Source organism: Manis pentadactyla, chromosome 9 (assembly GCF_030020395.1).
Source record: "Manis pentadactyla isolate mManPen7 chromosome 9, mManPen7.hap1, whole genome shotgun sequence".
In the NCBI taxonomy this organism is placed as follows: Eukaryota; Metazoa; Chordata; class Mammalia; order Pholidota; family Manidae; genus Manis; species Manis pentadactyla.
The window spans coordinates 92,446,049-92,471,614 of NC_080027.1; the positions used below are offsets into that span (position 1 = coordinate 92,446,049).

A 25,566-nucleotide genomic window follows, 5' to 3' on the forward strand; every position below is an offset into this window, starting at 1 on the left:
GACTTTCTCCGAGGAAATTATTCCATTTGTAGTTGCAGATTTGTTATATCGATTGGAGAAGATGAGTTTAGGACCTTCCTACATTGCCATCTTGTCTAAAAACATCTTATGGAGTTCTCCATGTCTTAGTAATTCTCCATAAATATGGCATTATATAGTAAAACCCAGGTGTTGCCCTGACAATTGTTATTTCAACAGGATCATACTACAAATAATTGGTTTCATTCTCATTCATCTCACCGAAAATTGTAAAAGATCTTGAATTGATGTAATAAATAGTTACAGCTTCTTTCTAATAGCTATTCCAAAGTAGGTACAAGTACAATTTCTTCTACACCACCTATTTTTATATTCTACAAATAGAAAGCACAAAACTATGACTTTCTTTCTTAATAAAGTATGCACTATTTTCAAGAAATTAGAATCCCTGTATTTGACTCATAACAACTTGCCTTTATAATTAGCCTTTTCTATATCCCACCACCCAAACTTGATTTCATCTACATCCAAACTTGATTTCCCTGCACACACGGCTTCTATACTTGCCATTTTTATGCTATTTCTTATGCTCTAATAGAGGGAGGATAAAAAACCTTCTTTCACTCCCTGAAATGCTTTTCACAAATAGCTTAATCATTTTTGAGTTTCATAACTCTCATATTTTCTATGAGTGTAATATTCATGAACCTAATTTTAACTATAGGAATGTTAAAATTATAGTAAGTTACAAAGTGGCTAATAATCCCATTATCCAGATACCTCATTTTAACATTCAAAAACAAGAGGGCCCTCATCAAGGAATTCTCTCTCTTCCCAAGAATCCCTCTACTTCATCCAATGTTAACATTTTCTAAAATTTCTTTCAAAAATGAAAGTATGTCTTTATCAGCATATATATGTTTATGTGCATATTTTTGTTTCCATAGAAGTTGTTCCTTCCATTTTCAGTTGGTAATGATGTTAGAGATATTTCCCTATCTGCACATACAGATCTCCTTCATTTAGATGTGGTCCTGTCCACACATACTTGGAGTTTAATTGGGAGGCTGGGAGGATAGAGGTAGGAAGATATTAAACAAATAACCAAAACAAATAATTGTATAATTTGTGATAAATATAAAAATGCTATATAAGAGTAATAAGATTTCTACATCTGGCAATAAAGTTTCTGACAAATCTGAGAAAACATTCTTTCATTATTACAATTCCTATTATGCCAGCAAATGCCTGTTTTCTAGTTCTTTCTTTTAAAAACCGCACTAAATATTAACAAAGTTTTTGAAAGGTAAAAAAAATCTTAAAATTAAATCCTCAAACCTAAATCTCTACAAAAATGTAAAAGAAGTCCCTATTAAATAACTTCCCTCAAGAAGGTTTTTAAACATAAACCATTCCTCAAATGACCAGTTTGTCTCACATACACAAACATAAGTTTATTCAATTAAATTCTAAATTAGATAATATCTTCCCACTTTGGCTCTGAAAGTTGAGAATATCCATTGAATTTTACCTTTGAGATAAATGAAGTATTAACAATCCAAAATTCTTTGCAATGTCTAGCTCTGTGGGCAGAGACTACCTGAAGATCATATGGATTATAAGGGACTTTAGGATTTTTCTGAGGAAGGCAATATACAAATTCTCCATCATCTTTCAAAGGGTTCTGAGGTTAAAAAATCTTTTTAAATTAACTTTACCAAATTAAGTAGTAAAATGGCTGAACAAGTTACTCAGTAAATTGAAACAATTTTAATATAGATTAAAAATAATATCCTTGATGAAAGCTAACATCAAATTGCCTAATCAAAATTCAGTAAGATCAATCTTTTGCAAGATTTAATATATTTAACTTTCATTCTTATAATGTGATGATAGAACACTGATCTATGTGCTTACTAACGCATGCTTATTAACCCAAAGAACTTGATGACATACCGTATGCACACATACTGCACTTCCAGTAAATCTGTCTGCAAAAACAGAAGTCTTTTGATCATATTAAATTTATCATTTATTTTGATAATGATGGTGGTTTAGTATAATAATAATAATAATAATAGCTAATATTTGTTAAGTAGAAAGTGTTTCATATACATTATCTTTACAACCACAGGAGTTTAATCCCTTAAGATATTAAAGTTTGGTCTTTTCAGTCTTATTAAACAGATGCAGAAACTAATATTTTGAGAAAGGTCACAAAGTAAGGGTCTAGATAGCACTTTGAATAAAAGTCTAACTCTAACTCTACACCCATGTTCTAAGCTACTGTAATACACCATAAGGCCTGTTTCTTATTTATTTGATATTATTGAGAAATCAGATATTCCACATTAAGATAAAAATTTAAGTGATTCTTTTAGCTTTAAACCTTTTAACTTTTACTGATGAAACTCAACAAGAAAGTTTAATTTGGTCTTTTCTATATAATTAAATTTTATTATAAAAAAGAATTTAGTATTCATCATCATAATTCAGTGATGCCTTCAGAAGCTATTGAACTGAAAACTAAACAGTTTCTAATCACTATAATTAAAAATTTTCAATTCAGGTACTTAAAAAAAATTTTGTCTTCCTTGAAAAGTGCTATTATTTTGACTGTCTCAACTGTTTCACTTTCCTATTTTGACTTCTGATGTGTTGTACCCAGAAACCTTAACAAGTTTAAAAACTGCAAGTAAAATGGAAACAGTAAGCTCTCAGTGGTGACTTGTATGGCACATGGCTTTATTATGGTTATTTGGCCACTTGAGTCAATTTGCTCTAAATTTTCTTTCAAAAAGGTTGAAGTTACTAAAGACATAATATAGAGCAATTATTCTAAATAGATCATACATGTAATTAAATAATCCAATTATAGAAGCATAAGAATGTTACAATTAAATTATTTTTTCAATTAAAAACAACTGTTTTTCATATTCTCCATTCTTTCTTTACTTACAAATGTAACATATCTTAGTAGAGAGTCCAACGATATTAAGCTCATGTACAGTTGTGGGTTTTTTAACTATCATGCCCACTATCTGCCTGGCAACATGCCATATGCAATATCTCACTTAATTTTCACATTACTGTAAGGTAAGTACTATTATCTCCATTTCAACATTAAAGATTCTAAAGATCAGAGAGGTTAGGAAGTTGCCCAAAAGTGAGCAAATATGTAGAGATTCAAAACTAGGTGAATCTGGTTCTATTGTGTATGTACTTTCCTATACATGAAATGCTGCCTCTGAACAATGATCAAAAGACCATTTATCCTCATGGTAACAAAAGCAGGGATTAGGAAACTATGGCCATGACTATAGGCCTATTTTTGTAAATAAAGTTTTACTGGAGCAAAGGCATTTATCTATTGCCTATTTATCTATTATCTATTGCCATTTTTGTGCTACAGTGACAGAATTGGGTAATAGCAACACAGATCATATAGCCTGCAAAGGCTAAAATATTTATTATCTGGCCCTTTTCAGAAAAAGTTAGCTGACCCTTGGTCTAGAGCAGTGGTTCTTAATTATGCATCAGAATCACCTGGAGAGCTTAATAAAATAGCAAAATACAGTTGTTGGGGTTCACTCCCAGAACTTTCGATTCAGAAGATCAGGAGTGGAGATGAGAGTATGCATTTCTAGTAAGTTGCAAGGTGGCACTGATGCTACTTGCCTGGACCTGCTTTGAGAATCCCTTATCTAGAGGTGGGAGAAGATGGCTCTTGTTCAACCTCAGAGTACCTGTAATAAATTAGGTCACAGGAGACAGACCTAATTTCTTATCACAGCTTGTACCCTCTCCTCATACGACCTTGGACAAGATCAGTTTCTCTGAAGAGATTACTGGGTAAGGAGAAATGGGAATGATGAGGAAATACAGCGGTAATACAGAAAACCAGGTACCAGGGAGTAAGAAAGTGAGAAGGATAGAATAATACAAAAGTACATTAGGATTTCTTCTTAAATTACAAATAATGATGAATAGGAACATAGAGGAAGTTCAAATTTCAGATAGATGTCCTATCTGTTCTCCATTCTTTAAGTGGATTGAAATGTCAACACTTCTTAAAAGCATTTAACCATGAAATGATTATAATCTGACATTAAGGTAAAAATACTGTAATCATGTCTGATTTTGATATAGTATCTGAAATGAATAAAATAAAAATTAACATTTCAAGTACTAAGATTTCAAACAGTTTTAACTATTAATTTTTTATAGTACAAAAGTGAATAAAATAAAAAAATACCTTTAAAATAATCTTCCAAGCTGGAATTTTAGAACTTTTGCATTCCAAATTGTGCTGTGATAATATTGTTTGCCAGCCAAACTTTTCTCTTAGCCTAACAATATGCCTTATCACATCATGATCCTTTGGTTCTGGTTTAACACATTAAAAAAAGATTCAACATAAAGGTGAATATGGACACAACTTAAGGATAATTCGCAGTATTCCAAATACCTCTACATAGAGAAAATACTTAAATGGTAACATAAAGTTGACATAAAGACTACATAACTGGAGGAGAAAATAGCTTAAAATTCAATTTTAGCAGAAGCTGGAAAAAAGAAATATATTTTTCCATATAAGAAATCTATCACAAAGGACCTAATTCCACAATGACACAGGTAATTAGCAAGAGAAGACACTGGAACACGAGCCAGTTAGATGCTTTTCTTAATAAAACCCTAAGCTAGGGTGGAGGCGGCGAAGACAAAATGACTATGAAAGATGGAAATAGTCTTTCTAAGGATACCCATCCAGTTGACATCTTTCAGACCTCTTCTTTCTCAATTTCTTAGCAGCTGATGACTCTCTCCTTGAAACAGTCTCTTTGCTTGGCTTTTATTCACCATGCTCTCCAGGTTGCCCTTTTAGCCTTTAAACTTCCTTTGTTGATAAAACAAATCATGGGAGGAGAAGCATACCAAAGCCATGCTGGCAAAATCAACAATGTTATAAAGCTGTTCAAGATTTCTGGTCCTCCACAAATCACCAACACCATCAAATCAGAGCAACTTCTTTGCTAAGGATTGAGTGAGACTTGAACTATTGTTCAAATGGTATCAGGACTATGATAAGGCATTGCATGACCCTAACAGTAAGTTCCTTTTTACATTTTGTACTCTAGGCAACTAATTTGTCTCACCCTAGTTTGTGCCATCAGTTGCTTAAACATGCAAATAAATTAAAAATACTTAGTTGAAAATAAAGCTAGTTAACATTAGGTATAAAAGAGAGAAGGGGAGGTACTGAAACTAGCATAAGGAGATGGTGCAAACTGTCTGGATATGGTTTTCCTGGGTACTCCCTTAGGGTCTCAAAGGCTGCAGTCAAGGCATTGGCTGGGGCTGGATTCTCATTTGGAGGCTCAATTAGGAAAGGATGTGCTCCCAGGTTGTTGGCAGAATTCATTTCCTCGTGGCTGTGGAAGTCAGCAGCTTGCTTCTTTGAAGCCAGCGTAGAGGGAGACCAGCATGAGTTTGCTAGCAAGATGGAGTCCTATCTAATGTAATATAATCACAGGAGTGCCAGCCCATCACTTTTGCCAAATACTGCTTAGAAGCAGTCACAGGTCCTGCCCACTCAAGGGGAGGGGATTAGACAAGGACTGAACACTACCACATTCATGCAGGTTCTCTGCTATTTGAGGCATTTATAATTTTGAGGATCTTCGTTTTAAAAAATGAAGGTTGTGTTTGTGAAGAGCCTTAAGTTTAAGCTTCCATTGCTTTATGACAAATCTGCCTTGGACCAACTGCCTTGGTATTTCAGTAAAGATAGAAAAGTTTCCTTCTTCCCATAAAATTTTAAGTAGTAATACAAACAAGAATTTGAGGTATACAGAAAATACAAATTGGCAAATGTAAGTGGAAGGAAATCTGCTTAAAACAAGTATTCATTTGGGGATTTAAACTCTGTGTCAAAAACAGATACAAAATTATTAAGTATAATGATACCGTAAAGTTTTACTAAAAGGGTACAACAAAACCATACAGATATGTCTTGGTTCTAGTTCTAGAACCATAAGCTTCAGAGATTAAGCTCTGAAGCTCTTAATTAAGAGCATAGTCATTGAACAGTCTGTTAATTTTTTAATCTATTCATATTTTAGGTTTTAAAAAAGATAAAAAAAGAATTTAGCAATTCTTAACCAAACATAAAATTCAGTAAAAATGTTTCTTCTAGAATCAGTGCCCAACATAAGCACACAAAACTGCAGAATAATTTGAAAAAGCATAGTTCCTCAACAAGCTGGGACAGTAATACCACATACCTGTTCTATCATATGACACAAGCCTTTTTTCCCTAACTTTTGGACAAGCATGAGTTTGATCCTTTTTTCCTTTGATTTCTCATTCTTCGTATGGGAAACTGATTCTGGAGCAAGTCCTTCTTGTTGAGGTCTACTTCCTTGAATGTAACATGAAAATAAGATTGTCTTGACTGAAAAACTAGCAAAAGCCATAAATAATGGCATGATAATACTACATACTGAGCAATGTAGTCACTCTTTATGTCAATATAGGATTTAGGAGCAGAAGCTCTGAGTCAGACTGTCTTGATTCCGAGCTCAGTTACCAGCAGTTCTGTGATAGACTTTGTAAGTTACCTGTCTGCCTTACTTTACTCACCGTTGAAATGAAGATTATTACACTAAATATCTCATAGGGTATTATGAAGATTAAATTAGTTAATACATTTGAAGCACATAGTAAGTGCTTAGTAAGGAAAATGTTATTGATTCTATTATTACAATAAATCTCTAAATGTGAATCCTCATGTGAAATATATAACAAAACCCTGTTTATTAACTTTTGGTGAATGAGCCCAGAAAATGTTTAGATACAAATGTAGAAAAGCAACATACCATATGGGAGAATATATTTGTAAATGATATATCCAATAAGGTGCTAATATCCAAAATACATAAAGAATTCAATAACAATAGAAGAAATAATCCAATTAAAAATGGGCAAAGGATGGCGTGCTGGGTATTAGAGAAACGGAAAAGTAAAATCTGTAAGCGTGTCCCCGCAGCCGACTCCCCTGGGACAAAAGAAAAGCGAGTGCTTTTTGAAAGTCTTAAAGGGACAGAAGCCTCACAGCTGGATGGAAGCGGCCCAGTATACTCAGCCCAGCAGGCTGGGAATTCTGAGGAACTTTGGGCGACCTAACCCCCTCGGTGGCAATGCACCCCTGAATCCCCCTCACGGTGATAGGCAGCCTGCTAGTCATTCCCCCAGCCAGTGCGGCCCTGACACAGCCACCGGGCAGCCGGGGAGCAGCCGCATCCACAGCAACCACCCAGAATCTCCTCCCAACGCGCAGCCACCTGGGCCAGACCCAGAAGCCGCCACTGATGTGCAGCTGCCTGACGCAGACAGAGGAAACTGGGGCAAGGTGCGAAGGGGCATGGCTCTAGCAGGAGAGCACACCCGGTGTGCATGCCACTCCCTGCAGGGCTCTGGACTACCCTGATGGCTACCCCACCCACGGCAGCTTAGGAGATTAATCCCGAGGCTGCCCCAGGAGTGCGGGTAACCAATACAGGCAGAGGAGAAGGGTAAGATGACCAACAAGCAGGAAAGGACTTTGTTCTCCCAGCTGACAAATGCACTGCCTGCCTACAGCCACCTCTACCACCAAAAGGCAGAAGAATTTGGTCCAGTCCAGAATTACCCAGACAACCCCCAAGAGAGGGCCTGGGGAGATAGATTTAACCAATCTTCCTGAAAATGAATTCAAAATAAAGGTCTTAACCATGCTGATGGACTGCAGAGAAATATGCAAGATCTAAAGGATCAAGTTGGGAGGGAGAATACAGAAATAAAACAACCTCTGGAAGGAATTAAGAGCAGACTGGATGAGGTGCAAGAGGCTGTTAATGGAATAGAAATCAGAGAAGAGGAACACAGAGAAGCTGAAGCAGAGAGAGATAAAAGGATCTCCAGGAATGAAAGAATATTAAGAGAACTGTGTGACCAATCCAAAAGGAACAATATTCACATTATAGGAGTACCAGAAGAAGAAGAGAGAGAAAAAGGGACAGAAAGTGTCTTTGAAGAAGCAATTGCTGAAAACTTTCCCAAACTGGGGGAGGAAATGGCTTCTCAGACCATGGAAGCCCACAGAACTCCAAACACAAGGAACCCAAGGAGAACAACACCAAGACATACAATAATTAAAATGGCAAAGGTCAAGGACAAGGACAGAGTATTAAAGGCAGCCAGAGAAAGAAAAAAGGTGACCTACAAAGGAAAACCCATCAGGCTATCATCAGACTTACCAACAGAACCCTTACAGGCCAGAAGAAAATGGCATAATATATTTAATGCAATGAAACAGAAGGGCCTTGAACCATGAATACTGTATCCAGCAAGATTATCATTCAAATATGAAGGAGGGATTAAACAATTCCCAGAGAAGCAACAGTTGAGGGAATTTGCCTCCCACAAACCAACTCTACAGGATATTTTAGAGGGACTGTGCTAGATGGAAGCACTCCTAAGGCTAAATAGATGTCAACAGAGAAAATAAAATCACAACAAACAAAGCAGACCAACCAAATACTAACTAAAGGCAAAAAATAAAATCAATTACTCACAAAAGCAGTCAAAGGAAATACAAAAGAGTACAGAATAAAACACCTAACATATAAAGAATGGAGGATGAGGAATAAGAAGGGATAGAAATAAAGAATCATCAGACTGTGTTTATAATTGCTTAATAAGAGAGTTAAGTTAGATGATTACATAGTAAAGAAGCTACCCTTGAACCTATGGTAACTATGAATCTAAAGCCTGCAATGGCAATAAGTACATATCTTTCAATAATCACCCTAAATGTAAGTGGACTGAATGCACCAATCAAAAGACACAGAGTAATAGAATGGATAAAAAAGCAAGATCCAACTATATGCTGCTTACAAGAGACACATCTCAAACCCAAAGCCATGCACAGACTAAAAGTGAAGTTATGGAAAAAAGATATTTCATGCAAACAATAGGGAGAAAAAATAAGGCGTTGCAGTACTTGTATCAGACAAACTAGACTTCAAAACAGAGTAAGTAACGAGATAAAGAAGAACATTATATAATGATAAAGGGCTCAGCCCAACAAGACGATACAACCATTATAAATATATATGCACCCAATATAGAAGCACCAACATATGTGAAACAAATACTAACAGAATTAAAGGAGGAAATAGAATGCAATGCATTCATTCTAGGAGACTTCAACCCAGCACTCACTCCAAAGGACAGATCCACTGGACAGAAAATAAGTAAGGACACAGAGGCACTGAACAGCACACTAGAACAGATGGACTTGACAGACGTCTACAGAACTCAACACCCAATATCAGCACGATACATATTCTTCTCAAGTGCACATGGAACATTCTCCAGAATAGATCACATACTAGGCCACCAAAAGAGCCTCAATAAATTCAAAAAGACTGAAATTCCACCAAGCAACTTCTCAGACCACAAAAGCAAAAAACTAGAAATAAATTGTGCAAACAAAACAAAAAGGTTCACAAACACATGGAGGCTTAACAACATGCTCCTAAATAATCAATGGGTCAATGACCAAATTAAAACAGAGATCAAGCAATATATGGAGACAAATGACAACAACAACACAAAGCCCCAACTTCTATGGGACACAGTGAAGGCAGTTCTAAGAGGAAAGTATATAGCAATCCAGGCATATTTAAAGAAGGAAGATCAATCCCAAATGAATAGTCTAAAGTCATAATTATTGAAACCAGAAAAAGAAGAACAAATGAGGCACAAAGTCAGCAGAAGGAGAGACATAATAAAGATCAGAGAATAAATAAATAAAGTTGAGAAGAATAAAACAATAGAAAAAATCAATGAACCCAAGAGCTGGTTCTTTGAGAAAATAAACAAAATAGATAAGCCACTAACCAGACTTACTAAGAGAAAAAGAGAGTCTACACACATCAACAGAACCAGAAATGAGAAAGGAAAAAATCACGACAGACCCCACAGAAATGCAAAAAATTATTAGAGAATACTATGAAAATCTATATGCTAACAAGCTGGAAAACCCAGAAGAAATGGACAACTTCCTAGAAAAATACAACCTTCCAAGACTGACCAAGGAAGAAACAGAAAATCTAAACTGAGCATTTACTGGGAAAGAAATTGAATTGGTAATAAAAAAACTACCCAAGAACAAAAGGCCTGGACCAGATGGATTCACTGCTGAATTTTATCAGACATATAGAGAAGACATAATACCCATTCTCCTTAAAGTTTTCCAAAAAATAGAAGAGGAGGGAATACTCCCAAACTCATTCTATGAAGCCAACAATACCCTAATACCAACACCAGGCAAAGACCCCACCAAAAAAGAAAACTACAGACCAATATCCCTGATGAATGTAGATGCAGAAATACTCAACAAAATATTAGCAAACCGAATTCAGAAATACATCAAGAAGATCATACACCATGATCAAGTGGGATTCATTGCAGGGATGCAAGGAAGGTACAACATTCGAAAATCCATCAGCATCATCCACCACATAACAAAAAGAAGGACAAAAACCACATGATCATCTCCATAGATGCTGAAAAACATTCAACAAAATTCAACATCCATTCATGATAAAAACTCTCAAAATGGGTATACAGGGAAAGTACCTCAACATAATAAAGGCCATATATGACACACCCACAGCCAACATCATATCTAACAGTGAGAAGCTCAAAGCTTTTCCTCTAAGATCAGGAACAAGACAGGGATGCCCACTCTCCCCACTGTTATTCAACATTGTACTGGAGGTCCTGGACATGGCAATCAGACAAAACAAAGAAATACAAAGCATCCAGATTGGTAAAGAAGAAGTTAAACTGTCACTATTTGCAGATGACATGATACTGTACATAAAAAATACCTAAAGACTCCACTCCAAAACTGCTAGAACTAATATGTGAATTCAGCAAAGTTGCAGGATACAAAATTAATACACAGAAATCTGTTGCTTTCTTATACACTAACAATGAACTAGCAGAAAGAGAAATCAGGAAAACAATTCCATTCACAATTGCATCAAAAAGAATAAAATACCTAGCAATAAACCTAACCAAAGAAGTGAAGGACCTATATCCTGAAAACTACAAGACACTCTTAAGAGAAATTAAAGAGGACACTAACAAATGGAAACTCATCCCATGCTCTTGGCTAGGAAGAATAAATACTGTCAAAATGGCCATCCTGCCTAAAGCAATCTAGAGATTCAATGCAATGCCTATCAAAATACCAACAGCATTCTTCAATGAACTGGAACAAATAGTTTAAAAATTCATATGGAACCACAAAAGACCTCGAATAGTCAAAGCAATCCTGAGAAGGAACAATAAAGCAGGGGGGATCTCTCTACCCAACTTCAAGCTCTACTACAAAGCCACAGTAATCAAGACAATTTGTTACTGGCACAAGAACAGACCCACAGACCAGTGGAACAGAATAGAGACTCCAGACATTAACCCAAACATATATGGTCAATTAATGTGTGATAAAGGAGTCATGGACATACAATGGGGAAATGACAGCCTCTTTAACAGCTGGTATTGGCAAAACTGGACAGCTACATGTAAGGGAATGAAACTGGATCATTGTCTAACCCCATACACAAAAGTAAATTTGAAATCGATCAGAGACCTGAATGTAAGTCATGAAACCATAAAACTCTTAGAAAAAAACATAGGCAAAAATCTCTTGGACATAAACATGAGCAACTTTTTCATGAACATATCTCCCCGGGCAAGGGAAACAAAAGCAAAAATGAACAAGTGGGACTACATCAAACAGAAAATATTCTGTACAGCAAAGGATACCACCAATAGAACAAAAAGGCATCCTACAGTATAGGAGAATAAATGACAGATCCGATAAAGGGTTGACATCTAAAATATATAAAGAGCTCACACACCTCAACAAACAAAAAGCAAATAATCCAATCAAAAAACGGTCAGAGAATCTGAACAGAGAGACCTCCAAAGAAGAAATTCAGTTGGCCAACAGACACATGAAAAGAAGCTCCACCTCACTGGTCATCAGAGAAATGCAAATTAAAACCACAATGAGATATTCATGTCACACCAGTTAGGATCACCACATCCAAAAGACAAACAATAGCAAATGTTGGTGAGGATGAGGAGAAAGGGGAACCTTCCTACACTGCTGGTGGGAATGTAAATTAGGTCAACCATTGTGGGAAGCAGTATGGAGATTCCTCAAAAAACTAAACATAGAAATACCATTTGACCCAGGAATTCTACTCCTAGGAATTTACCCTAAGAATGCAGCAGCCCAGTTTGAAAAAGACATGTGCAGCCCTATGTTTATCACAGCACTATTCACAATAGCCAAGAAATGGTAGCAAACTAAGGGTCCATCAATAGATGAATGGAAAAAAAAGATGAGGTACATATGCACAATAGAATATTATTCAGCTATAAGAAGAAAACAAACCTTACCATTTACAACAACATGGATGGGGCTAGAGGTTATTATGTTCTGTGAAATAAGCCAGGCAGAGAAAGACAAGTATCAAATGATTTCACTCATTTGTGGAGTATAAGAACAAAGAGAAAACTGAAGGAGCAAAATAACAGTCAACTCACAGAACCAAAGAATGGACTAACAGTTACCAAAGGGAAAGGTATTTGGGGAGATTGGTGGGAAGGGAGGGATAAGGTGGTGGGGAAAGAAAGGGGGCATTATGATTAGCATGTATAATGTGGGTGGGTGGGCATAGGGAGGGCTGTACAACTCAGAGAATACACATAGTGATTCTACAGCATCTTACTATGCTGATGGACAGTGACTGTAATGGGGTATGTGGGAGGAACTTGGTGATGGGGGGAGTCTAGTAAACATAATGTTCCTCATGTAATTGTAGTTTAATTATATCAAAATAAAAACACCAAAGTAATATACTTTAAAAAAACTGGGCAAAATGTCTAAACACACATTTTTTCCCAAAAATCACATACAGATGGGCAACAGACACATGTGAAGACACTCAACATCACTAATCATCAGGGAAATGCACATCAAAACCACAATGTGGTATCACTCTGTACCAGTCAAAGTGGCTAATATCAACGAGATAAGAAACAACAATTGTTGGCAGGGATTTGGAGAAAAGGGAAGCCTTAAACATTTGGTGGGATTGTAAATTCGTGCAGCCACTGTAGAAAACAGTATGGAGGTTTCTCATAAAACTAAAAAAAGAAATAGTGTAAGACCCAGCAATTCTACTTCCAGGAATTTACCCAAAGAAAAAAATCAGTAATCGGAAAACATATGCACTCCGTATTTACAGCAGCATTATTTATAATAGTCAATATATGGAAACAAACTAAATGTCCATCAATAAATGAGTGGATCAAGAAGACATACAACATATATACAATGGAATATTATGCAGCCATTGAAAAAACAGTGAAATCTTGCCATTTGTGACATCATGTAAGGATCTACAGGGTACTACACTAAGTGAAATAAGATGGAAAGACAAATAACATATGATTGCATTTATATGTGGGTTCTAAAACGCCAAACAATACTGAAATAGATTCAAACACAGAGAACACACTGGTGTTTGCCATAGGGGAGGAGGTTTGTCAAGGTGGGGATCAGTGAAACAAGTGAGGGGAATTAAAAAAAAATAAATGCAGGAAAGTAACATAGGGCCTATTTCTCATATTCATTCTGTAACTCAACAGACTGGTAGATTTTCAACATGAAGAATAGGGAAATTATTGAAAAATAGGGTTTTTTTATAAAGCAAATAAATTTTACTTTTTCTCCTCATTGATTTAACAAATATTTATGTAGTGGATGGCACTGAGCTACAGTCAAGTAGCTGATAAGACACAATTATAAACTAAATTGAGTACAAATGAAGTAGTCACCAACTTCTGCTTCAGCCAACAGTCCTAATTCAGAGGCAAGACACATGTAAAGATGCTCAACATCACAGAAAATTTCCCATATATGTAATCCAAGGAGGCTATACATCAGTCCCATTCTGTATACATCTGAATGATGGTAAGGGGATACTGTGGGGAGGGAACAGGGCTGGGGACGGAAGAAGGAAGAAAACAGAAGGTCTGCTTAAGAGATGACAATGAGAAGACGTGGGCTTCAGTGGAAGGCTCATGTGAGATAATTGTGAAAATCTTCTTTTAACATCTATTCTAAGAGATCCCCCCAACTTTTTTGTCCCAATTGAATATTTCTTAATGAAAGCACTAACATGCAACTCTTTAAAGTAGTGGTTGTGCATTCTCCAACACCCCAGAGACCTCAGCTTTGGTAAGTGGGCTTGCTCCCTGCTTGCTCCCCATTTACCACTTCCAAATCATTACAATTTGCCCTTCTTAAAAAAATCTGAAGCTCATGCCTTTTCATTACCTCATATTCTTCACTCTCCATTGACATCCACCAATTATGTGATGATTCAGTTAGTCTGGTACCCTGGCTCCAGGGAGGGCCTACTTTCCCCTTATTAAATGTGCCACCATTCTGGAGGACTTTTTAGTGTTAAGAATTAAGACCTGTCTAATACCATGCCTCTGCCACTTTCTAGACATCCTCTCATCTCTAGTCCACTGCAACCAGCCACTCCCAAGATTATATCCTAGGGCTTGTCATCACTGACCTCTCTCCTTCCAGCTTGCTTCATATTCCCAATGTCACCATTATTTTACACCATTTAAAAATCCCTCTATTTTTTTTTTTATCTTTCTCTCTGTCCAGCTGTCTTTCAATACTCTTCCTAATATCCTAAACTCTTTTTGGTCTCACCTACATGGAAACACACCAGCCCAGGATGAGCTCAGCTTGGTAAGTGCTCTCTGTACCTACATCTGCACAGCCCAGTGCTAGAGAAAGGCCCACAAACGGGTGAATTGGTAACCCCTAAAATTCACTTTAATTAACCGCAATGCACCCTGAACACAACCTGAATCATACTGTTTATCTGGTTAACTTGCTCTTCTGGCTTCTCAATAGCTATTTCAGATTTTTTTTCTATACTCCTCCAGTCTCCAAACCCTTACCTCTCCCTCCCAATCTCTACTTCAACTGACCTCAGTGCCTACTTCCCAGGGAACATAAAAGGCAATATACAGGAATTCCTTCAACTTGCCATTGCCAAATAAGTCAAACAATCCACACCTGCACCCGTCCTTTCCTCCTGCCCTCCTGGAGGTATCTGTTTCTCTTCTCATCTCAAACCAATCCATTCCACCTCTTTAGACCCCATCGCCTCATGCCTACACTATTACTCCTTTTTCCTTTTGCAGATCCAAGCAGCTCCTACCTGAAATAAAACCTATTCCTAGACCACATCTCTCTCTAGTTAGCAATGTTTCTTGCTTTTCTTTACAAACTTCTCAAGAATTGCCTGTAGTCACTATTCTGTTTATTCATCTATTATCTTCTTCCTAATCCATTCCAGTGATGCTTCAGAACTCCACTTAAACACCACTCAAGTGTCTGTACCCTTTAAGTCAATAAATTGAATATTTTCAGTCCTCTCATGGATGCCTGCCCCACTGGCTTTCAAAGCTAGATGTTTTGGGTGCTCATCTCTCAGGAGTAGGCCTTAAAAACTGGGGTGCCAGGTGTGGGGTTCAAACTCTTCGCTCCTCATGAAGCAGCTCAGGGTTGTGAGTTCCCTCCTGACTGGATCACTACACCAAAGGAGAGCTTACAGCAAGATTGTTTCAGCATCTCCTACTCGTTTTAATGTGGGTTTTTTCTCATTCACCCAATGCACACAAGTCACTCAGCTAGTTTCTGAGTTTTTTCCAGAGTAAATTGTTCCATATGTAGCTGCAGATTGGATGTGTCTGTGGGACAAGGGGAGTTCAGGGTCCTCCTATGTTGCTGTCTTGAACCAGAATCCACCCCTTCCTTTCTGATATAATCATTTCCCTTGGCTTCTATGACACCGCACACTCATTCTCTCCCTCATCATCCTACGTAGCCTCCTTTATCTGCCTTGTAATTGCTGTAGTTCCTTGGCCCTGTTTTAGCTCCATTTTATGTACTCTCCCTTTAAGCAGTCTCACCCATAGCCTAGGCTTTAAGTTTCCACCCACAGGATTAACCCCAAGTACATCATCTCAGCCCTAGCTTCTCTGAGCTCCAGACATGTACATTCAGCTGCTTCCTTAACATCTCCACTGGAATGCAGCAAAGGTACTCGAAATTCAACATGTTCAAAATTGAACTCTTGATGCCTCCCCCAGACCCCACAAATCCTGACCCATTTTTAGGCTTTCCTATCTCACTGAACGGCACAACTATTAATTATAGTAAACAAACCAGAAACCTAGGTATCATCTTTGACACCTCCCTTGTTATCACCAATCTATCACCATAACTGGTAACTTCCTTCAGAATATCTGAAGCCTCTGGTCTCCCTATATCAATATGTGTTCCCTTCCAACCTATTTTTTCAATCTGAAGAGATCAGGTTTTCAATTTGAAAAGATCAGAGAGATCTTTTCAAAACAGAAATCTCATCACATTAACTCCTTGCTTAAAACCATTCCACAGGCTCTTATCATCATAGCATAATGCCAAAAATTCTTATCATTGGCCAAAAGGCCCCTGCTTTGTCTGGCCCTTGTTTTCCTACCAGCCTTGTTCTTCTGTCCTGTAAAATCACAAAGGGTTCAGGGTACTCCTTCTACTTTTCACTTTGCTAGAAAGGAAGCTTTGTCAAGCCTGCAAACACTTAGCTATAAGGCCCAGTGTGGGAAAAAGTGGACAAGAACATGGTGTCTGTCAGACTCCCTCACACAGGATTTGCTATCCAGAGAGATATGATTCAGTATTATGTTATCTTGCTTGCTACATTGCACATGACAGTAAACACGTGCTCGCTGGCACTGTGCCGGCTTTGTTCGGGAGCCCCGAATGTAAGAAGGCAGCACGGCAAGCTTTGCTGCTGCTTCCAATCCCTAAATGAAGGCATGTTCACTGCTCCAACTGTGCCTCAGTTTTTCTTCCGCCTCTCTGAATCGCAGTTTAACCTTCAAGGTGTGAATCACCTGCATTACACCCAGGTACTGCCTCCATTTAAAATCTGTCAGATATAAACATTCTTGCCCAATGGAGGCCAGAAGTTCTGGAGCACAGTTCCCTTCAGGAATCAAACATACCCATCTTCAGGCAGAGGCTGGAGGCAATTGCACTGTGTATCACCCAAATGTTTTGGGTGTATATTGAATAAGGAGTATACAAGGAAATACATTATTAGAAATAAACTCTGACCTAGTCCAGAGAGGAGAGGGAATGTTAATTTTTGGCAGAACCTAAAACACTTAAAAGATAGGCAGAAAAATAAAAATCAATCAGTGAGACTGAAAAAGAGCAGCTAAAAAATTAGAAAGAAAGCCAAAGAGTAGTTTTCCTCAAAAGCCAAAGGAAAAGATAAGAAACAGGTGGTCAAAGAATAAAATGTTGCAGAATAGTACATTAAAAGAAAGATTATTTTATTTATAAATTAATTCTTTTTAAAAGGAAATAGCCATGTGGAGGTATTTGGTGACCTTGGAAAGAGGCTGATGTAGAATGAATGAAGGAGACAGAATCCAGCTGAGCAGTGACTTAGAAGGAAGGAAGTGGAGGTAGGAAGCCTAGGTGACTTTCAAGAAGCCTGATCATATAGTGGTAACTGTGAGAAGGGAACACAGGACTAAAGATGTTTCTGGGTTGTTTTGTTTAAGATGCGTAAGCCTTAAGCCTGTAGTATGTTTATGTGCTGACAGAAGAGAACCTGTAGAAAGGAAGAGGAGAGAAGATAACTGATGCCCCAAGGTCCTGAGGACATGGCAGCACAGCAGCTGGAGAACTAAGGTGGTGCGATCTCCCTTAAAGCAGAGGATACACAGGCACTCCCTGAGACAAGTACTGTAGATGGAGGTGGAGTGGAAGTTAAATGTCTCCATTTGATTACCTCAACTCTTAAGTTTTATTTTTTTCTAAAGTATGAGGAGAGGACTGCAGTTACATTGTGTCAGTTTAACCAGATATGAGTAGTGGCAGGGGAAACTAAAAGGAAACATAAAAGGACAGCAAGAGCACTGAGCACCACGGTGATGCTGGAGACCATGAATGGGTTAAGAGCCAATCCATATGATTGTGTAAGGTTTCTGCAAAAATGCTTAGCACTCCAAGGGATAAACAGAGAAAACTGACAATTACATTGATCAGAGTTGAAATTTTGCAGTCCAGGTGCAGAGGAACGAAACGGAAAATGGAGTTGAAGATGTGGGTAACAGAATGGCTGATCCAGGAAGGGTGAAGACAATAATGGAGTTCAAAGAGTAACTGTTATAAAAGAGCTGGATAAAAAAAGGAAGCAGTGGCCACAAAATTTTTAAAAATTTTGGGAATGGTGGAATTTGGGATAGAGAAAAGGAAGGAAGACTAAAAACTGGAGGTGTATAGAGGAGTAATCAGGACACTCGTAGACCAGAGCAACAAAGGTCACAACATAGCCAGAAGGCCCTGGGAGGTCAGAGCACAGTGACCCAGCTATGCATTAAAGAATGATGTGAACTGTGAACTGCCATGGAAATGTCAGATATTTCTTGATGATGGCAGAGTGATACCACGGCTGTTATTTTTTATTCTGATCAATATTTAGATTATGTTCCCTTTAAAAGTCAAACTTTGTACTTGAAGATAACGCTACCTGCTATGACCAATGAATTTAGCCAAGTACCAAACTTTGTACTTTGAAAGTAGACTCTAGTATTTCAATATATTTCAATTGTTTTCTCGATTTAGTACTATGAAAACTCTTTTATCTCCATAGAACAAAACATAAATCAACATGCCTGGATAGTAATCTTGATGCATTTCTTCTGTTCCCTCTGATTTCAAGGGTACAGATAATGTTCTAAATGTTTCCTTTTCTGCTGCTGTTTTAGCTGGTTGATTCTCTGATGGTGTGACTTCTTCATATTTTTGCTCTTCATATTTTAAAAGCCTAATATGACAAAGAAAATAAGATGCTATGGTTATCATTTTGACTTTATTCTGTACTTTATAACACAACTGTCCTTTCAAACAATTTCTGATAGGGACTTTGAAAGCAGATCTGAAACATGGAAGAGTTTAGCTAACAGCTAAATATGTCTAAGTGATATTATCATTGAAAATTTAAAGCTGGAAGGGACTTAAGAATGCTCACCTAATTTTAAAAGATAACTGTTAACCTAGTTAAGTCAGTGACAGAGTGAGGTCAGAATACAGTTTTCCAAAAATTCAATTCTCATGTATTACCCTCATTTATAAAACCACCATGACCACCAACCCATATGAGGATTAAAACCAGTCTTTTCACAATACGTTAGCCAACTGTCTACTCTGTAAATGTTGAAAAAACCTTTTCAAAAGAACAGAATCCAGAATCACTGCCTATAAGTGACTTAAAACAGAGCATATTTTTTAGAAGGCAAAGGATAGTCAGGGTTCTGAAAATCCTTTCATATACTTCTCAGTGGAAAAAAAAGTAACCATTGGTGTACTGAACAAAAATAATCATATAAAAAAGAAGGCAATACTTCTCTTCAAAGACAAAGCACACTTCTTTGAACTTGTTTATGGATAGCTTTATTGAGTATTCTTAAATCCTTTTCCTTTGAGCACTTCATCAGTCCCAATTGGTTTGTATACACCTTGAAGAGTTTCCTTTTCACTGACATGTCTATCCATACCCTTTGTTCCTTTTTTTATACTGAACTTTTTACCACTTTCTTAAGGTTTAAAAGTTCTTTTCACATTTTGGATAGTAATCTTCTGTCATTTTATATGCATTAAAAATATTTTCTGATTTGGACTTATCTTTTCACTTTCTGGATGAAGTCTTGGTAAACAGAAGTTCTTAACCTTAACATAATCTAAAATATCTTTGCTTGTATGGGTTTGTGTTGTTCATGTCCTGAGATATCTTTCCTTACAAGATGTTAACAAAATTCTCTTATAGTGTTCCGAACAGTTTCTCTTATACTTGTTTCTTTTTACAAGTCTCACAATTCATGGTTAAGTTCTTAAACCCTTGAGTTTTGGGTACAGCATGTTGCTCAATAGATCCAATTTTTTCCTCCTCCCCAGAAGGATAAGCCATTGTCATGGCACCGCTATTGAACACCCCATCCTTCCTTCACTGACCTGTAACACCAAGTCTGTCATCACTCAAAATGTATACAATTATCTATCCCTGGCTTTTCATTTGTATTTGTCTATCCTTGTTTCTACATGACAATGCTCTTATCACTACAGTTTTGATAGCTGTAGATTACAACCCTCAGTTTTCTTTTCCTTAAAGAGTGCTTGGCCTGCTACATATTCTTGGCCTGTTTTTCAGTATAAATTTTGTCGCATTATCAATTAAACTTTATAATTTTCTCCATAAAGGTCAAACACATCATTTCAAAACTCATTTTTCTAGGTACGTTATTTTTCATTAATATTACAAATTGCCGTTCAATCTATTGCTGGACTACAGAAATGCAATTCACTTATAATATACTGATTTTAATCTAGCTGCTTCAATAATTTCACTTCTTATAAACTTTGTACATTCTTTTGTATTTTCTTGATTGACAATCATATCATTTATGATTGATTACAGTTGGTTTCTCTCTTTTTAAACCTTATAGCTTTCATTTCCTTTTATCTTTTTCTTGCCTTATTGCTCTACACTCTGCAACAGGCTGTTGAATAGAAATTGGCAGAAGCATCCTTGTTACTTTTGTGATTTTAAAAGGAACATTTTAAAATTTGACAGTAAGTCAGTTATTTGCTTTAGGTTTCTGGAAATGCCTCTGATCAAGTAGATTACTAAGAGATTTTATCATTAAGAGATAATGAATTTTTCAAGTTCTTTTCTTCCTTTAAACTATTAATGATAATTAATATTGATAGGTTTTCTAATATTGAACTAACCTTGCATTTCTGATGTAAACTACTCACCTTGATCCTGATGTATCATTCATTTTTATACACTGCTATGACCTGTAAGTTAATATTTTATTTAGGATGTCCTGCTTTTAAGGTCTTGAGCGACTTGAAGGCTGTATAAACTACCCTCACAAATTGAGCTGGGGACTATTTTTTCTTTTTCTCTATTCTGTAGAAAAAAATTGTATACAATTGGAATTGTACTTCTTCAATTTTTGTTGGAACTTGTAAATCTGTTAGAAACTCAGAAACAGTGTAAATCTGTCTGGGCTTGATCTGTATGATCCGGGGCAGGAGCAGGAAGGACAGCAGGGGCATGGTAGCAATTCATAACTCCTAAATCAAAAATTTCAGTGGTTAGAGGGCAGTTCATATTGTCTACTTCTTATTGAGTTTGTTTACTCAAAATAAACAATTCTAAAATCTTTTTCTGAAAATGCTTACATTTTGTGTAAATTTCAACTTACTGGCATGAAATAATGTTTAATGTTCTCTTATCTTTTTGATTGCTTATCTGTGTGTATTTATCTCCCTCTTCTGACCTAATGCTGGCTACAGGGCCATTGCCAGCCCTCCTCCCAGCTGCACCACTCTCATCAGGGTCCGGTGTGTCTGTTTTAGGAGGCGGCAAGTAACAAGAACACACTTGAGCGGTGCTTCCTGGAGTTGTGCAGTGTCACAACCCTGACTGTCTACTTTTGACTTCTCTCCTTCTCTTTTTATAGTATGATCTTGTAAAAGGTTTGTCAATTTTACTGACAACTAACTGTTGCTTTTGCTTCTCTGTCTGATTTCTACTTTGTTTATTTCTGGTAAGTTTTATCTCCTTCCTTCAACTTTCTTTGGTTTTATTCTGTTTAGTTTCCCCCCTAACTTCTTAAAGCGAATTGTTTGCTCATTAAATTTTCAATCTTTCTTGTTTTCTATCTAGTTTTTATGACTATAAATTTGTCTCTCTAAACGCTGAATTAGCTGTAACACAATTTTGGTATGTGTGGCGTAGTTAATGCAGTACTTAAGCTCCTTCCTCCTTCCCTCAACTTCTTCCTTCCTGCCCTTCTCTCTTTCCTTTACTACATTCAGTTCTAAGTTTTTTCTGATTTCCTTCAGGGGTCTTCCTTTCACCAATGAGTTATTCAAAAAAATATTTGTTTTTCAGATGTTTCATTTCCAAATGTATAAGGTTTCCTAGTTAACTTGTTGCAACTGATTTCTAATGTGATAACAAAGAGTACGTGATTTATATTGATTTTTTGAAAATCTGTTAAAATAAGTTTCATGGTTTTTCACGGTGAAGTGTTTTAATTGTTCCATATGACCCAGAAGAGAATATGTAAACATCTTTTTACTTTTCACCTATTGGTAACCTTTTGCTTTTCAGGATGTTTCCACACATGAACTTTATTTTTTTATTGTTTGACATTAAAAAGTTTAGTCCATTTGCATTTATAGTGATTACATTTTTAGTATTTATTTCTACCAACTTATTTTGTCTTCTTTGTAGGTATCCGTTTTCTGTCCTTGTTTTCTCATTCTTCTTTCTGGAAAATCCCTCCATTTATCTTCCAATTGTTCTCTCAATCTTCATTTGTTACTATATATTTAATTTCCAAAAGCTGTATTTTTTCTCCAAATGTTCCATATTCTTTGTTTTCGAAGGTAAGTGTTTCTTCTGTCGCCTCTCTGATCATCTAATGACAGGTTCATGGTGGCTGCTGAACTCTTCGCCCAGCACTGTCTTATTTTCTCCTCACTTCTTTTATTTGTTTGGGTTTCTATCAGGCTGTAAACTTTCTCAAATGACTATGGATTGTCTGCCCATACTTAAGATATCACTACTAAAACATCAATGAAGTAGCCCTTCGTGCACCGGTAGAGTTTGTCAACTGGTAAATCTCACTATGTGATGACTGGGGGCTTTGCTAGGGTATCTATAGGTCTTTCCTTTTGGCTGCTCAGTTTCACAGAGAAAAATTTTCTTAAGCTTTTGGCTGTGAGCTTTCTCAAAGTCAAGCAGAGGAAGAAGACTAATGATCCCTTTGAGAACTGTAATATACTCTCAGCTGTGCTGGGTATTGCCAAATTCTGGATCTCTTCTATTGGAATGAAGGAAGAAAGTCTCTTGACTGAGAGAAGTGAGGACGGGGATCTGGATCCTAACTACTTCTTATGCAAACATCAGCTTACTGATCTGAGCCTCAGCTGCATTGCCATTTTTAGAGACATCTAGTATCCTTCTATCCTGACTTTTGGGGGCTGGGAGAAGAAAGATCAAAAGGGGTACCTGGGCAGGGATGAACCAGCCTGCTCCTGGGATTTGCCCACTGTCCAGAGGTGTAGATTTACATTTTCTGCTCTACAAAATCAATAATCTGTTGTCAAGCTTCCAAAATTGCACTGGTATCTCCCACTTGCTTTTGTCTCATCTCTCATTCTCCTGTGGGTTTATTCCTTTTGATGTCTTACTATTATTTTAGTGGGATTTTAGGAAGGGGAACAGTAAAAGCATGGGTCAAGCCATCGTGTTTAATAGAAGTCAGTAATATTTTGAAGTAATTTCTCACTTTATTTTATTTTCTTTTGCTGAGTGGATGCTGATCCATTCAGATGAATGTGATAAAAAAAAAAAAGCACATGAATCTCTCCATCCTCGAGAAAAGGATGGAGAGATTCATGTGCTTTTTTCTGACTTGCATTTCTATTCATGATCCATACCTAGAAACTACCAACTTTTGTCATCCTACAATTTCTCAGTCATTGGTTAATGTATCATATCCATCAATCTTTTTCACTTTCTTTTAGCATAGTCAAGTTTGGTCTGGGGAAAGGAGCCAGCAGCCAGTGTTAATATGCCTATCCTGTAGCAAACTACTCCCTAAGAAATCAAGGCTTTCTAAACTCGAAAACCCTCATCTAATCCTCATATGACACTACATTTTTCAGTGTCAGAATGGCTTGCCCCTAGCTATATGTTGTTAAAATTTTAATTGTATTTTTTATTTTACTTTGGTTTTGTGTTGCTTTTCTCCTTGTTCATGTCTTGGTTTACTGCTGTCAAATCAATGGGTATAAATGTCTTCATATTTTATTTTTCTGAACAAAACTATTAAGTAATGGGCTGCAAAAAAATACACTCACATTATTTTTTAAACATAAAAGATAATTTCACGTTTTTTAGGGTGGAGCCAAGATGGCGGCATGAGTAGGACAGTGGGAATCTCCTATCAAAAACATATATATTTTTGAAAATACAACAAATACAACTAATCCTAAAAGAGAGACCAGAAGACACAGGACAACAGCCAGACTACATCCACACCTGTGAGAACCCAGCCCCTGGTGAAAGGGGTAAGATACAAGCCGCAGCCCGGTGGGACCCGAGCACCCCTCACCCCAGCTCCCAGCAGGAGGAGAGGAGTAGAGTGGGGAGGGACAGGGGGCCCAGGACTGCCAAACACCCACCCCTAGCCATCTGCACCAGAGCGCAGACACAGTGAAAGCGTGGGTTGCTGGAAACTAGGGAAGCAGACAGTAAGACCTATGAGCGGGTCCCAAAGCCAGCGCCACTGTGACAAAGAAAAGCGAGTGCTTTTTGAAAGTCTTAAAGGGACAGGGACCCCACAGCTGGACGGAAGCATCCCGGGTCACAGTCCAGTAGCTGAAAATTCCAGGGAACTCTGGGCGCACTAACCCCTTGGACAACAGCTCTGAGACCCCTCATGGAGGTAAACAGCCAAACAGCCCCCCGTGCATTACTCTTCTGGAGCCCCGCCATAGCACAGCAGCAGCCTGAGGCTGGCCATGCCCTCAGCAAGGGAGCTTCCTCCATACTGGGCTGGCAAGATACAAAGACCCAGTCTACATGCAATTGCCCAACACAAGCCACTAGGGGTAGCAGTTGTCCCAGTAAAGAAAGGCCAGGAGCCAAGTGGAAAGAGGCTTGACTCTCCCAGCTGATAGATGCATCAATAGCACTCCACTGCACCTATCAACATGAAAAGGCAAAAAAATTTGATCCAGACAAGACTAACCCAGACAGCTTCGACATCTTCTACATCTTCCCCTGAGAAGGAACCTGGAGAGATAGATTTAACCAGTCTTCCTGAAAAAGAATTCAAAACAAAGGTCATAACCATGCTGATGGACTTGCAGGGAAATATGCAAGAACTAATGAGGGGAGAATACAGAAATAAAACAAGCTCTGGAAGGACTTCAAAACAGAATGGACGAGATGCAAGAGACCATTAATGGACTAGAAAACAGAGAACAGGAATGCAGAGAAGCTGATGCAGAGAGAGATAAAAGGATCTCAGGAATGAAAGAATTTTAAGAGAACTGTGTGACCAATCGAAACAGAACAATATCCACATTACAGGTGTACCAGAAGAAGAAGAGAGAGAAAAAGGGATAGAAAGTGTCTTTAAAGAAATAATTGCTGAAAACTTCCCCAAACTAGGGGAGGAAATGGTCTCTCAGACCACAGAGGTACACAGAACTCCCATGACAAGGGATCCAAGGAGGGCAACACCAAGACACATAATAAT

At 37.4% G+C, this 25,566-nt stretch overlaps 1 protein-coding gene across 1 annotated transcript; it reads right to left on the reverse strand.

The window, feature by feature from the left end:
- Positions 1-299: 299 nt before the first annotated feature.
- DNAH14 (dynein axonemal heavy chain 14) lies at positions 300-24,104 on the reverse strand. Its single transcript, XM_057507814.1, has 5 exons — positions 24,028-24,104; positions 18,921-19,046; positions 4,235-4,367; positions 1,511-1,663; positions 300-353 (listed from the first exon to the last, which is right to left on the reverse strand). The coding sequence occupies exons 1-5, from the start codon at positions 24,102-24,104 to the stop codon at positions 300-302; spliced, it is 543 nt and encodes a 180-aa protein (XP_057363797.1).
- Positions 24,105-25,566: the final 1,462 nt, after the last annotated feature.